Here is a 15,391-nt window from a genome sequence, read left to right on the forward strand (position 1 = left end):
CAACCGGGCAACGGGTTCCACAGCGGGTTTGCCATGTTCCACCGCTTCTGCCATGGGGAGTGCTGCAATTCAGCACGGCACTCACCTCCCATTGCATCAGACGATGCTGCCCCCTTTGGACTGCCATGCCGCCGGAGCTTTCGTCTGCCATATCCCATCCGCAGCTCCTGTCTGTTGATGGATTCTGGTCATGAGGCCACCAATCCCGACCTGGGATGCTCCTCGCAGGATACAACCGACCATTTGGGGGACCCCTGCCCGGCTGTTCCTCCAACCGTCCCAGCCTTCAGCTCCCCCCTTACTGGTAAAGAAGGCTAAGAAGAAATGCCGCTCTGATCTCGATTCAACCTCATGGAGGCATTCACCTCTCTCTCCCGCAAGATAGACTATAAGCTTCAGTCTGTGGTGACGGCACACAACCTGGACCCCCTCCCGGCCGTCCCTCCTCCCTTGCAAGGGGCGTTCTTGGAAGCCGAAGTGATTTCTGTCATCCAGCCAGAACCCCCTCCCCAATGGGACCCAGCTCTGGATCATTTCTGGGATCGTGGTGACTCTCTCCACTCCGAACACGGTTTTACTCGCACCTCCGTGGGCCTTAAACCTCTCTCTTCCGAGAATGACAACATTGACTCTATTGCTGGCCTGACCCAACCCGAGGGCCGCCTCTGCCTTCTTGAGCGTGACATGATCCACGTTCTCGGCTCCAGTCATCAGACCCTACACCTGCAGAGCAAGCACATATCTGTGTGTTAGAATTCAAAGTGGTGTTCAACGCTGTTCGTCACTTCCGACAGCACTTAGTAGGCTGTTTCACTTGAGTCCAGAGGGATGCCTCGTCGACAGTGGCATACATCAAATGTCAGGGTGGCACTCGCCTTCCTCAACTCATGCGCCCTTGCGTGGCAGCTCTTCATGTCGATGATCGATCAGGGATCAGTCTTCAAGCTGCGCACATAGCAGAAACCAGCAACTGCACAGCAGACACACTTTTTTGGATGCTGTCCAGAGTGGACTCTTTATCCAAGTGTTGTCAGCCAGATTTTCACAGAGATTGGGCGTCCTCAATTCGACTTCTTTGCTATCACCGACAATGCCTACCTCCCAATGACCTGCTTCAGGTTCCCTCACCCACGGGTGTGGGCAACAGATGCCCTACAGATCGACTAGTCGGGCCCTCTGGCATACGTCTTCCGTCCAACCTCCTTCATCCCGTGGGTCCTGTCCAAGATAGAATGGAGCCATGTCGGATCCTCCTTGTCTCCCTGCTCTGACCTTACCAACTGTGGTTTCAAAGATGAAAGAGACTCCTGGTATGATGGCTGCTGGTCCATCCGGTCAGAGAGGACCTCCTCTGTCAGCCCAAGTCAGAGATCCTTCACCCACCACCGAAGAGTCTTCACTTAATGTGCTGGACAAAGGCTTTTTTATGTATCTGTTTTCACTCGGGCCTCTAGTTTACCGCCATCCGCAACTACTATTAAGCTTTTCCACCTCAACGAGTTCCCACTACACTCAATCCTCCCAACAAGTACTTAAGGCCACACTCAAGAGTTCGGCACTCTTTCTCCTGAAGACGGACAGAGCACGCTGTCCGAAATGTCGAGTGAACCCCGGTTCTTCTCAGAACCACACACACTCACAAAAGAGAAATATATCAACATTGTGTCACCGCAAAATTGTCCATAGTTAGTACTTCCACCATGCATAGCCTCAAGTCTCATCTGTTCACTCATGCTTCAGCGATGGCTTGACTCTTTCCGACAATGCTGCTATCCTATTTCTCCTTCAAGAGATGTTTGTTGGGCATACGCTTACCTTCTGGTCTCCCGACATATTCGTTCCTGACATAGCCTCACTTTTGGGAGACGACTCTGACAAGAGATCATGTCCGGTTCGGATTCTCAAGTGATATCTTGTTAGGGCCGAGCATCGCCGAGAATCTAATTCCCGGCTCTTCATCACCACAATGAAACCCTTTCCACCTATGGATGGTCTTGGCCATTATCTTCAAACGCTGATGCTGGCCAGCACAACATGATGACGTTCGAGCCATGTCTGCATCCTGGTCGTACTTCAGAGAAGTTCCTCTAGGTCAAATCTGCCAGGCTGCTTGCTAGAAATCTCCCTTCACCGAGTGTTACCTGAAATATGTTCTGCAGAGTGAAACAGCCCATTACACAGTGACCTTGTGCTCGGCAGTCCGGACAATGTTCAGCCCTGTTCCAGGACAGACGGCGGATTTTCAACCTAGGAGTTTCCTCTGGTGAGTGCTCGCTCTGGTGACGCCCGCCTTATGTTACGATTAGTAACTACACTCCTGTCACCGACCCACCTCCAGGTTACGGTGCCACTCTGCATATGTAGGCTGGGCAGGGGTATGTGAACACTGGAGACTCCTCCCCTACATTAGTGTGGGTCGAGTCTCCTAGTGATACTTACCCCTGTCCAGCTGCTCCCGCCCATCCTTCCCCACTTTGGCTCCGATGGTTTTCACCGCTTCTAAAAGAAGGACGAACATGGCATCGGAATTGCAGTGCATTGTGGAGGGTCAAGGGGCAGAATGCATAATCAAGTCTTTCCAGCAAATTGTAATTGGCACGTGGGAAATTTGCTTATGTAGGCTGGGCAGGGGTAAGTATCACTAAGAGATCGAACCCACACTTAAGTGGGGGAGGAAATTCAGGCAGCCTTCAATGTAAAACATCACTTCTACACAATTGTTAAGGCTAACGTATTCTGACTCAATCAGTGATCATATACATAAATCACCAAGGAGGCACGCACTCACCACGCCTCAGCCTCTTGACAAGACAAACGTTCCCATGGGTTATGGACTCGGGCATCGACCTGAAAGCAACCCACATCCTGGGAGCCAGCAACTCCAGTACAGACGTTCCCCCTTGGGGAAGGATCCAGCCGATGGAGTTGTGTCTGCATCACAGCGTGGCCGAGTCAGTCTTCAAGGTACTCAACAATCCACATGTTGACCTCTTCCATCAGTAGAAAATGCTAAGCTGCTAGTGTTCTGCACCAGGTTTTCTCAACCACAGGCCTGGTTGAGAGATGCTGGCTGCATCAGCTGGGAGGGGTACTTTAACCACTTCCTGCCGGGAACTCCGGAATCGGAGATGGTTTAGGAAACAGGGCCCTGTAACAAAAGACCAGGCTGCTGGGCATTACTGACATTTTTCACTCTCAAAAGTGGTGATAATCCAGCCTTGTTTTGAAACCATATACCAGGGTTTGGGGCATTGAGAGCGAGTGGATTACCACTGTGGAAAAAAGCGCTCCACCACCGCAGCAATGAGCCACACAGCACCGCTGCATGTTAATCTGGCCCTATTGAAAAGAGGTCAGCACTGCACTGAGCCAGGTTCATGAACAAAAAACAGTCATACAACACCACACAATCTGGGCTCTGTTTACAAGGCTGCAGGTCTGGCTAAAATACTCCGGCGTCAATGAAGGTCACCTGTCAACTTAGAGTAGTGCCTAAAGATTGCTTTGTGCGGCTATAAACCACCGTTAAATGAAATGATGAATTTTTGAAGGATTTTGAAAACAGAACAAATGATAGTCATGCCGGCCCAGCATCATTAACATTGCAAATTGCCCCGGCACGAAGTGGTTAACCTATTCGCTTTCTCCGTTTTACCCCTAATCCCAGCAGTTTTGTCAAGATGGAGGACTACCATAGTCTTCTTATTGTACCCTTCTGGCCTCTCTAGCTGTGGTGCCGTGACTGACCAGGCTGTTGGTTTAAGTTTACACTAGCAGAAAACTACTTTTTACATCGTGGTGCTAAGGACAAGGTGTGGTCCCAACCGAGGCACCTATAACTGCAGTAGCCAAATTTTCTTGTACCTATTTAAACTCAAGACTGCAGTTCGTAGCCATGTGCAACTCCATTCTGCCGTCACAGCTATTTGCAGTATTTTCCCTGATGGCTCTACTCTCTCAGACAACTCAGCCACCTCCTACATGGCATGTTCATTAAGCATCCCCCCTTGGGACCTGTTCCATGTCCTTGAGTTCCCAGCAGGTCATCCCTCCAAGTCTCTCATTGAGACCTCATTATTACACACTTCGGTGAAGCTGGTGTTTTAACTCACAGTAACCACTTCATGTTGAGGCAGTGAATTGCAGATGTTATCCATCACAGATGGCCTCATCTGATGGGAGCCTTACAGCTTGCAATTCATCCCAACCCTGGGCCTCTGCAAGTTGATCATTCCAGATGACGATGATTCCATCCAAGCCTTGATGGAGGAGGGACATGTGGAGATGTGATGTGTGTAGAGGGAGGCCATTTGAAATGGTGGAGTCAAGTAGGAACTTAGTCTTGTTTGCAAGATGTTCCTGTTGTTTTATGAACAATAGGAACCATGAATAAAAGGACCCATCGCGGTCAGAGTGCCCCTTCAACAAACTACGCTCTGCTCATGTCACAAGTACACACGAACCGATCACACAACACAAACCGCTCTCACCCACAAACCGCTATCACCCACACGGTTCGTGGGTGAGAGCGGTTCATGGGTGATAGCGATTTGTGGGTGTTAGCGCCCTGTGTGTGAGAACGGTTTGTATGATACAGTCTGTATGTGTAAATGTACATATACAGTTAGTTGTACTGTCAGTACGTGTGTGACGTGGATGAGAGTGGAGCGTGGTTTATTGAAGGGGCCCTCTGATGGCGATAGGTCGTATTATTCATGGTTCGCGAATAAAACAACAGGAAGGTCTTGTAAACAAGACTAATAGGAACTGAATGATCAACTCACAGAATTTCTACAGCCTCCATGGATAAAAGCCATCAAGAAGTCACTTTTAAAGCCATTATCATGTATAGCCTATCTTCAAGTATGTGTAAGCTTTAATTTGTGTTAAATAATTATTAGCATTGTGGATGAATAAGGTTGCGCCTGATATTGAATTTAAATTTGGATCGAAGTTGTCGCATGGAGTTCACTGACTTAAACTTGTCGACAGCCAATTGAATTTGATCCTTGATAAGTGGGGTAGGAGATTTTACTGGAGTGCTACATAAATTTCATGCAAACCATAATTAACTGAGTGGTATAATTTCATTTTATACCATATTGACTCTTGGATAGAGTCAGATATGTGTAAGTTATTTTACACTTATTTACGTGACTTAACTTTTGTAAAGTATTATTGTAAACAGAAATTATAGAAGAATTTGTGGACTTCATTTTATTTGCCGTGGTCATTGAACAGTATTAGAGGCAGGTAACTAGTTCTGACAGGCTTCCCTCGGAAGATACCCTCTTGGATGTGCTGATCAGCCACAGCTTCAATGAAATGACTTTTTTTCTCCAGTTGTTCTCTCACCTCTTGGAGATTTTCCGGATACACTTTAACTGTTAACATATGTACTACCTGGCACAGTTCTTAAAGGACTCCTTTGGCTTCTGTTGACAGTGATGTAACTCAAAAAATTCTCAGCCTGTTGGCCAGCCCTTGCCTCCTAGCCAACAACTTCACCAGCTCCTCATATATCAACTTCTAGCCCTGGAGGGTGCCCTTTCCAAAAATGCGAATTGCATTTTCCTAGAAACTTGCAGCCAAGTACTCGGCCAATCGTACATGTACATCGTCCCATCTGTTTATCAACTGACAACTCTCAAAGTGCCTGTAGTACTCATTCCACGGCACTTAGCCACTGTAATGGTCGAGAACTACATGTACACATGGTTGGTAAGGTACCTAAGGTCGTGTCCGAAATGAGCTTCTTGAGCTACGGCTAGGTTTATTGTCTGCGTGTCTCCACGCATTTCCCATGGAGTGAAGAGCTAGACCTAGCTCTAGACAACAGATTCAGGTACAGCCTAAGTCTCTACCGCAGCTCATCTTCCCCAACATCTCTCTCTTCTTTCTTACTGGACAATGCCCCACACCCTCCTCAACAAAGTCATCAGCCGGCACATTGTCAGTCCTAACATTCAGCAAACATGTAGCAAAACTCATTAACTTGCTGTGAACCTTCTTCTCCGCATCAGGTGCATGTGAACATATGTTCATGTCATATGAACACGTCATACACGCCCCTTCCATGTACTGTACCACAGAGACTGTTGGACCGGATGCCGCATTTTCCCTCCGAGGTGTCCAATCAATTAAACTGCCCCCACGATCATTTACCTTGAGATGGACTTTCGACGTCTTCAACTCAGTCAGTGCTTGTGCCCTGAACAACCCATACTCTGACGCACAACAACAAAATAGTAGTTGGTTTATTCAGCGTTCTTTACGGTTGATTATGGTTGATTGGAGGACTGTGTGACCACTCTTCCTCTGGTGTAGTGAACCCAACAATTAATTGTGTACCTCCAGTGCCACCGGGACCTGAAGAAGTAAGTATTAAGGGCTATCTCTGGGCTACACTACTCACAACTGCCGTCTAACATCAAAAACGTCTCCAGTATTCCTGTATCTACAAAACAAGTAAAGTCACATCTGCCACAAAAAGCCAATTTATAGAGAAATGTAGTGTTTATAGCTAATAGGACGGATTTAATGGGGAGGGTTAAATGACTTCAGTATAATGTTTTTCTTGTATTTGATTGTTTCAATTTTTAAATAATATGGAGTCTTGACAATGTTTGTAATTAGTTATGGGTAAATGGACTGATAATTTACTGTTTTTTTTTCATGTTTGTTTATTCTGTATATGTGTAATTTTGTAAATTTGTCCATATATGTACTTATGGGACCCCAATGGAAATAGGCCTGTGTAATTGGCTTTCTAGGGTTATCCCAGAATGAATCAATTGTATCTTGTTTTCTCTATGTACAATTGTTGCTTAGTTGATTGATTTCTAAATATTAACAATAACAATTCGGGCTGTGAATCGACCATAAACTCCTACAAGGAAGTCTTAGTGCACCACCAAATAGCCCCTCAATGGTCCATGCACCACACAGGACTAGGCACTAGTCATGCTATAAGCTGGGTGATATTGTGGCTAAACCCTATTCAGGATTTATGATCCTTATTGTCGTCTGATCATCGCTTATATAGCCTTATATAGCCTTGTGAGCCGGCCGCTGCTGCAACTATGCCTGTGCGCATGTGCTGCATGTGACCTAACAGTGACTCTCACTAACCAATGCCCTATGTGCAAGGCGGAGCCTAAGCACTGCACCCACTTAGCACACGACCTCTACCCTTGTAACCATGCAGAGCACCATCTCTAATTTCATCCGATGCCTAGTATTTTGCGCCCTCTGTCACGTCATAGTTTTGGAGATCTCTGTGATGAGCCTCGCTCCTACTTGGTGGTAGCCAACTGTTGAAGTGTTTAGATGTTATCAAGGTTTCAGCCAACTGTTGAAGTGTTAAGATGTAATCAAGGTTTCAACCAACTGTTGAAGTGTTCAGATGTAATCAAGGTTTCAGCCAGAGTATTGAGATTGAAGAAGTGCATCTCCATAGTTTGTATATTGTCTGCCAGCATAACTTAACAAGCTTTATATGGAATGTTCTCATTAGTTGAATTCCGTTGTGAGCATGCAATGAGGCTTTGCATTTATTTTTCAGAACTATGCCAAGTCATCATGGCGTCAGTGATTTTAAATATTTGTTGAGGGAAAGGTCCAATCATATAACTTGAAGGTTGGTACAACGGACGTTATCAGCATCCATTCTCCTGAGCCTGTCTTAAATGAATATCTAAGACGAGCCAAGTGCTTAATTATTCCCATTCATAAATGCTGTGAGTCACAAAGTCAAAACAAGTTTTGAAATTATGATTTTCCAACATTTTGTTCAACAGCTTTACTCCAGTTTCAAATGCTTCCTTACCCATGCTTCAGGTATTTCCTCTTGTGAGTACATGTTGTCATAAACAATCTCAATATTTAGAGATTGGTGTGTGTTTTGTGTACACTGTGTGAGGTGGCGCAATGCCAGCCAGTGCTGAATCAACCATTCAAGACTAGCCACATGACGGACTCCTCAATAGGAATGGCTGTTCTGGCTGGATAGTATTAACCACTTTGCGCCAGGGGATGAACGGGAGGAGTGGGGCACTTCCCGGTGCGTTTCATGATTTGCTACATAAAAGCGAGGTTGCATGGTGCGTGTCTTGCATAACTCATGGCCCAAACTTGAACAATGATTGCGAAATTAGCCTTCCAGCAGCTACTGCGCCGTAGGCTGATAGAGCCATTCATATGGAAATTGACCCATTCATGAACTCTGAAAAGTGGCCTTTGTCCGCCCAGCTAATCCGTTTACAATGCCTGCCCACCTCTTATCAGTGGGTGCTCGATTTCGGGCACTCCCGGCTCCTGGCACAACAACGAGGTCCCTTCTGTGTGTTAACCCGGCGCGAAGTGATTAATGAAGATTTTAAGCAAATCCCAGAAGGACCCCTCCAGTAAAATTAGGGTTTAGGGAAATACTAAATAAGGTGAACAACTCAAATTAGTGACTAAATTTGAAACAGTAGGCCAACTTGCCTTGCCGCCGAAGACTGTTTGGCAGTTTTTCACTTTTTAGAACAAATTAAATGTTTACCCAAAAAATACATGGCAATACGGATATTCAAGAAATAAAGGTGGTTGTTTCCAGTGGTAGCCTTCAGGATACATCAAGGCTGTGTGACTTGTATTCAGTTTCAAATCTTGCAGTCTGAGTTTCAAATCCCCAGAGATCCAGCCTCAATTCCAGCGTAACCCTTTCCCAGAAAAGAAAAAACATGTTTGGTACACACACAAGAACACACATTTCAACACTAAACAAAATTGCTTGAACACCCACGCTTGTTTCACTTACGAAGTGTGGACATTCCTTTGTTCTCCTGTGGTTAACCAATTCGGGCCGGGGCATTTTTCAATGTTGAGGATGCTGGGCCGGCATGACTATCATTTTTTCTATTTTCAAAATCCTTCAACAATTCATCATTCCATTTAACAGTCGTTTATAGCCGCACAGAGTAATCTTCAGGCACTACTCTAAGTTGACAGGTGACCTTCATTGACGCCCGAATATTTCAGCCAGGCCTGCAGCCTTGTAAACAGAGCCCAGATTGTGCGGTGTTATGCAACTGTCTTTTGTTCACGAACCTGGCTCAGTGCACTGCTGACCTCTTTTCAATAGGGGCCAGATTAGCATGCAGCGGTGCTGTGTGGCTCATCGCTGCGATGGTGGAGAGCTTTTGTCCCCGGTGGTAATCCACTTGCTCTAAATACCCCAAACCCTGGTATACGGATTCAAAATAACGCTGGATTATCACCACTTTTGAGAGTGAAAAATGCGGGTCATGCCCAGCAGCCTGGTCTTTTGTTCGGAGTACGGTCTTTTGTTACAGGGCCCTGTTTCCTTTGTCCGAGTTCGGAGACCCAGGCCACACATATAAACCATACGGCTCCGATTTCGGAGTCCCCGGCTGGTAGTGGTTAAGGTAACTTGGGAAATATGCTCCTTTTTCTCCCACTTGGATAACTCCTTCAAGCTGGATTTTTGATGATGATTTCCTGGACTGTTCCTCTTCATTTTGCCATGATAACCCTGACCCCAAAATGCGTCTGAAACTGTTTTTCAGAGAGGGAAAACATGGTGTGGATGTGTGCCAGGCCACACAATGCCATCGCACCCTACATTATGTGGATTTCTTTTGTGCAGAGCTCCACACTATGCATGTCACACCTACACATATTATCAATCCAAGTTTTTTTGGAACAGTTGTAAAAATACAAAACCCTACACAGAGCCAAAGAACATAAACATGAGAACATCTTTCTGCTCTGGATAAGTCTGCTGTGGATTTTTGCACCCCGGTTTTGTGAGGTCTGCCAAATAATCCTGTGGAATTAGGTTAATGGCACATAGATGTAACATGCAAGACCAAAAGGAGCCCAAAGATAGTTACACAAGACTATTGAACTGTACTCCCAGGCTCTAGCAGATTAAAGAATAAGAATCTTCCAAAAATAGTGAGCTTTGTATATGCACGTACATGAATAATTTCACTGTGCCATTTGATGGAATTAAAACAAATAATGGAAGAGTACAACATTCAGAACAAGGTCAGATAGTATGGAGAGCAGTTTGTACATATATCAGCATTCTGTTAAACTGAAATAAGGTATTGGACACAAAATGCACAGAAAATAAAGTTGATTTTTGTTCCAATATGGATTTGAAGAGTAGCAGTGTTTCAGTATTTGTTAAAAAAAATTCAAATTTTTGGACAATTATCTAAATTGATTTAATTGTCATTGTGTAAAGCCAGGTGACAAATGAAAGTCGTTTTTGTATGCTTGTGTTTCTTTGATTTCCTTTCTGTTTGTATTATAGGTCTGCAGTGAGCGTGCATCATTGCAACCGCACCCACAAAAACAGGAACGTATAAGTGGAGTTCCCACATCCAAGAGATCTGATAAAGGAAAAAGAAAACTGTTAAATACTAATTCAAAATCAAACTCAAGGGAACAGAAGAGAAAATGGCGAAGGAAACGGTCAAGAATAAATGATGAAATTCACAAAATGAAAACAAGAAGCTGTGAAAGCACAGGGAAAACTTGGAAAATTCCAGAAAAGAGTCCATACCTTGATTCTGAAGAAGATGTCCAACCTAAAGCTGAAGTGCTCACAGAAGAATTTTCCTCAAAGAGAAAGGTAACCAACAGAAACATAGTGTCTTCAGACTCGGAAAATGACTACAGAGTTCTCCCATCTGAAAGAAGAGGTAATGGTTAATAGCATTATAATGCAAAAAGGCATTTTTTATCTGTGTAATATCTTTATTGAGCAACAAACTTTATTGGACAAAAGGTTGCAGGTCGAGGAGGAAAGATGTGATGCTTGAGAAGACAGTTTATACAGTGGAACGCCGCAATAACGAACAAGACGGGATCCACGCTAAATTTTCGGTACAGCAGTCGTTCGGTATAGCGAATTTAGCGTTTCGTTGCCATGTTGAATAGCGCCCTCTCTTGTCTAACCGAAGTGCACCCTCTTGAGATACCTTGGTCGCTGTTTTCGTGACATTTTTCTGTTGTATTCAAGTTTAAGGTTTTTAGAAATGTATGTGTTAAATATTTTTGTTTTTTATTTAAACTTGAGTCAAAAAATTGATATCAAGATTATCCTAAAAGTCGTGAAACTACCGCTCAGGATCGATCTCTCATGCATGCTGTGGCGAATCTCGGTTGATTTGTGTATCAGCGGCACCCTCTTTAGACTATTGTTAGTGCAATGCCACCGTGTGCATACGTGCGGTTTTCTTCCGCACCCGATCATGCGGAGTCGCAAAACCAGTGTCTATTCAATACCGTTGACAACTAGTTGCTTTCCCTTCTAATCCTTGGGGAAATAATGACCACTTGTCACTTTCCAACATAAAAAACACCGACTGTTTTATCGTGTTAACATTTGGGAATTACAAACGGCAACTGAATAGTGTTTGGTAGGTTCCGTGCCCAAATTTTTGGGAGCCAAGGATGATGTTCGGTACAGCTGAATGTTCAGTATAGCGGTTTTCCACTGTACATGCATCTGACTGCATGCTCATGTGCCTTGACCTTGTGATTGTAGCAAGTAGTGATACATATACCAGTGACCCTGCTGTTTCCATAAACTTCTATTTTTCATATGACATCACTTGACCGGCAAAGACAGTTCAAGAAGTATTCCAAGTCTGCAGCTGTCCTTGCATTTTTGAATCTGCGTGTTTCAGTTGACAGTTTCATGTATGCCAGGATGCTGAGAGACTTTGAAGGCACGCATATTCCTGAACACATATGTGTATATTGCACACTGATCAAGAATCACGTGACTGAAAAACCTCTATACCTTACTCTTCATGAAACAGTTTTTCACAATTATTTAATTTTAAAAAGTGGTTGTAAAATTCCAACAAATATCTATTCAAATAGACATATCTTTTAAATGTATTTAAACAGATATTACTGAAATAAGCTGAATCTGTTGGAGAGGTGTGATAAAACAAATATTGATTTGTTTAATAAAGCTTGCACTGTAGTGAAACTAGCCTCCCTGAGTGAACACACAAACTTTAATTGATTCAGCTACGTTAACCACTTTTCAATAGGGGCCAGATTAGGGTCCTGTGTGGCTCATCGCTGTGGTGGTGGAGAGCTTTTGTCCCCGGTGGTAATCCGCTCGCTCTAAATGCCTCAAACCATGGTATACTGTTTCAAAACAAGGCTGGATTTTCTCCACTATTGAGAGCGAAAAAATGTCGGTAATGCCCAGCAGCTCAGTCTTTTGTGCTGAGCATGGTCTTTTGTTATAAGGCCCAACTCTTTTGTCCCAGTTCCAGGCTCCCCAGCTCTGCATATAAAGCCTATGTACTCGAAAACGGGTCACCTGGCAGGAAGTGGTTAAATCAAGACTATCATTCTTTAACACCCTTCAAAGCAGTGGGACAGAGTGCATTGAAAGAGAAATCTACATTTTGTGTTGACATGTACTAAATTTTTGAATACTTTCATCACTTTATTTATTGCATGTGATCTGTGTACATTATCCATCAGTGATATGTTTTAAATGGTTTCTCTTCCTGTAGTGTGTAACAGTTGGATTGAAGTTTACAGTTCAAAAGAAAAGAAGTGGATATGTGTGGATTTTGCCCGAGGCCTTATCAACCGACCAGATTTATGCGAACAGAATGCAACAAAGCCAATTTGCTATGTTGTAGCCATTGATAATGGTAAGTGCTTACAGGAAACAATAAACATTTTACTTCTACAGTAAATTGAAGCCATCAAATCACATTTTAGGGGTTCTTGAAAGTCAGTTGTGACTATCATGTAAGAAAAGCTGACCTGGAAGCTTCAGCTTATTGAATTTTTGAAGAAACAACAGGCCTCTGTACTGATAGCATCTCACTTTATTTACATTTGTACTTTCCTAAGGAGCTGCTGGAGCTCCAGTCCTCTGAGCACCACAGAAGAGCACACAACTAGTGTGACATCATTAGTACAGAGGTCTGTTGCTGCAGTAGACTTCAGACAGGACAGATGTAGGAACTTCATCAAAGTTCATTTGCTTTTATACTCTGACAGTTATGCTTGGTTGTTATTATTAGTCGCCAACTGCATTACTGCACATCTGTTTGACAACTTAGGCCTAAGGTCAGGATAACACAAGGAACCCAAAGAATAAATAAGGATGATTGCATTGTATTCATCAGCTTACTATTTAATTATCTCATTTATATTTCTTCCATTGTGACATAACAATGCCCAAACAATTTTAGATTTGAAAGAGGCATACACATGGATTCTGTTGTAGACATTAATGGCTTTTGTTCTTTCCAAACATTAAAGATTTTGCTAAATGCAATTGAATATTCGTTCAGATTTTGTCCATATAAGCAAATCATTCACATAGTTTGAAGTGAAGTGTAGTCATGGGTCTACAGCACTCATCTTACCCGTAGAGCCATTACGTAGCCATATTTTCGTAGCCCTATGAAGAGGCGTTGACATCTTTTATGAGGATATTTTGGCTAATTACTTAATTTAAGGAAAAAATTGTGGCTAACTGCAACCACCTCCCATTTAATCCTACCTCTGTTCATGCTGCACAGCCTGATTTAGTCACCTTTAACGTGTGGGGGATTACCCTCAGCCAGAAAAAAAATATACTTGAGCCAGCTTTTCCATGGACTGTATAAAAACATATCAGCCAGGTGGCCCTATAGGAATTCAATTTGATTATTTACACAGACAGGTGCCAGAGCCAGCTGAGGCTATTCAGTCACCAGTGCCGGCTGCCACTCGTTCTCTGTGATGTTTTAGGCATGTGTTTGGATAGTTTCATTGTGGTGGTATGGTGGTGGTGGTGTGTGGATTGATTGTCAATTGTTGCTTGGCCACATGACTTGGCCATTGTGGGGGCCCCCCTCAAATCCAGACAGACTGGGAAAAAAGATACTCTGACTTATGGGTTTTAATGTGTTTCGGGGTTAGAAGACTCCCACTGAACAGTTTAAACTCAATTCTACACTGCCCTCTAGAGTTGTGATAACGGAATTCCACGGGGGACGACCGTGCATGCGCAGACCAGATTGCGATCGCTATTTTTAGCAGACAGTCGAACTTTTGAGTTCGTCCAGTCAAAGATTTTGACTTGGTCATTAATTACAGGATTTACGGTCTGTTTTACCCGAGCCAGATGGCTAAGGGTGATGAACATGAAAAGGAACCCAGGGGTGCCGATGGCGACCCCAAAGAGAAAGAAAAACAGAATGAAAACTCCAAACAAAATGCGAGTTCACATGGCAATAAACACACTGGCACTGGCAGTGTTACCACTGCGCAGAAAGCTCCGTGCGCATTGAAAGTCCCGCTGAAGAAATCAAGGACTGAAGAAGCAGTTGATAAGTTACACGAAAACTTGAGTCTCTGCACGTCAAATGTATTGCACTTGACTGATGAAAAAGAACATTGGTAGTACAGGAAATTTCGGGAATATGAAGAGGACTGCTTTTGTCCTTGTGATGATTATGACACCTACGGCGCTGGCTGGCACATGGCGGATGAATAGGATGGTGACTGCTATTCAGTTTCGCAAAGCATGACCATGACTCACAAGGCACTAGCGATGTACACAACGCGAAAATCAGGAGCGTGAAACTGAAAGGCATGACAGCGACGATGCTGGCAAATGTGACCAAGTTTCTTTGCCAGGGACAAGCGAAGACCCAAACGTCGTATCTTAATACGATAGATTTCTAAGTGGACTGAACATAGCAGACCAAGAGGAAACCGGACCGCCTATTGCCAAGCCACTGGCAAAAGGGGCGAACAAAATGTTCACTTCTGGGATGGAATACGACTTGTTCAAGAAAACCACATAGGCGATTTTATGCCCAAAAAACTGCACGGGACTTACTGCTGTCAAGGTGGATGAAGTTGTGTGAAACCTACTGAAAGGTCCAACCGAGATGTTCAATGAGAGACTTCAAGTGGTGCATGCGGCTGTGGTTAAGGTCGCTAGTAACCGTTCTAAACTGGTTGACAAAATCATGCAGAACAGCTTCGCAGTTGATAAGTTTCAAGCAGAATTCCAAGATACAGGAACACGTTGTGTGGATGACTTGACCACGATAGCCATGTCTAGTTTGGCTATGCTGGGTCATGCTTGCCATGGCCTTTGCCTCCGTAGGCGTGAATTACACAAACCAGAGGTTGCATGGAAGCACAACAACCTGTTTTCCACAGATGGTCCACACAATAACTACCTCTATGGGGAAAGGACAATATTGAACAGATCATCAAAGACATAAAACAAAGCAACTAGTTTCGACTGGGTGGCAAACCTTACCCCAAGGGTCCGCAGCGACAGCACTCGGGCCATTTTGATGGATATGGCTACCATCGGGGACCATCT

At 44.1% G+C, this 15,391-nt stretch overlaps 1 protein-coding gene across 11 annotated transcripts in view; it reads left to right on the top strand.

Annotated features, from left to right (window-relative positions):
- The window catches only part of LOC110985000 (DNA repair protein complementing XP-C cells-like), a 196,105-nt gene that overhangs the window by 58,864 nt on the left and 121,850 nt on the right, over positions 1–15,391 (top strand). For all 11 annotated transcript variants that reach the window (XR_015425063.1, XR_015425062.1, XM_087136113.1 and 8 more), the window contains 2 exons: positions 10,328–10,718; positions 12,561–12,704. Coding sequence is in view for 9 of the 11 variants with exons in the window: in XM_087136113.1 (XP_086992239.1) it covers positions 10,328–10,718; positions 12,561–12,704 (535 nt within the window). In the remaining 2 variants the exon portion in view is untranslated. The remainder of the gene's footprint in view (positions 1–10,327; positions 10,719–12,560; positions 12,705–15,391) is intronic.

The sequence above is a fragment of the Acanthaster planci genome, linkage group LG04, assembly GCF_054643075.1.
Source record: "Acanthaster planci isolate LZ-2023a linkage group LG04, COTS_SCS, whole genome shotgun sequence".
Taxonomy (NCBI): domain Eukaryota; kingdom Metazoa; phylum Echinodermata; class Asteroidea; order Valvatida; family Acanthasteridae; genus Acanthaster; species Acanthaster planci.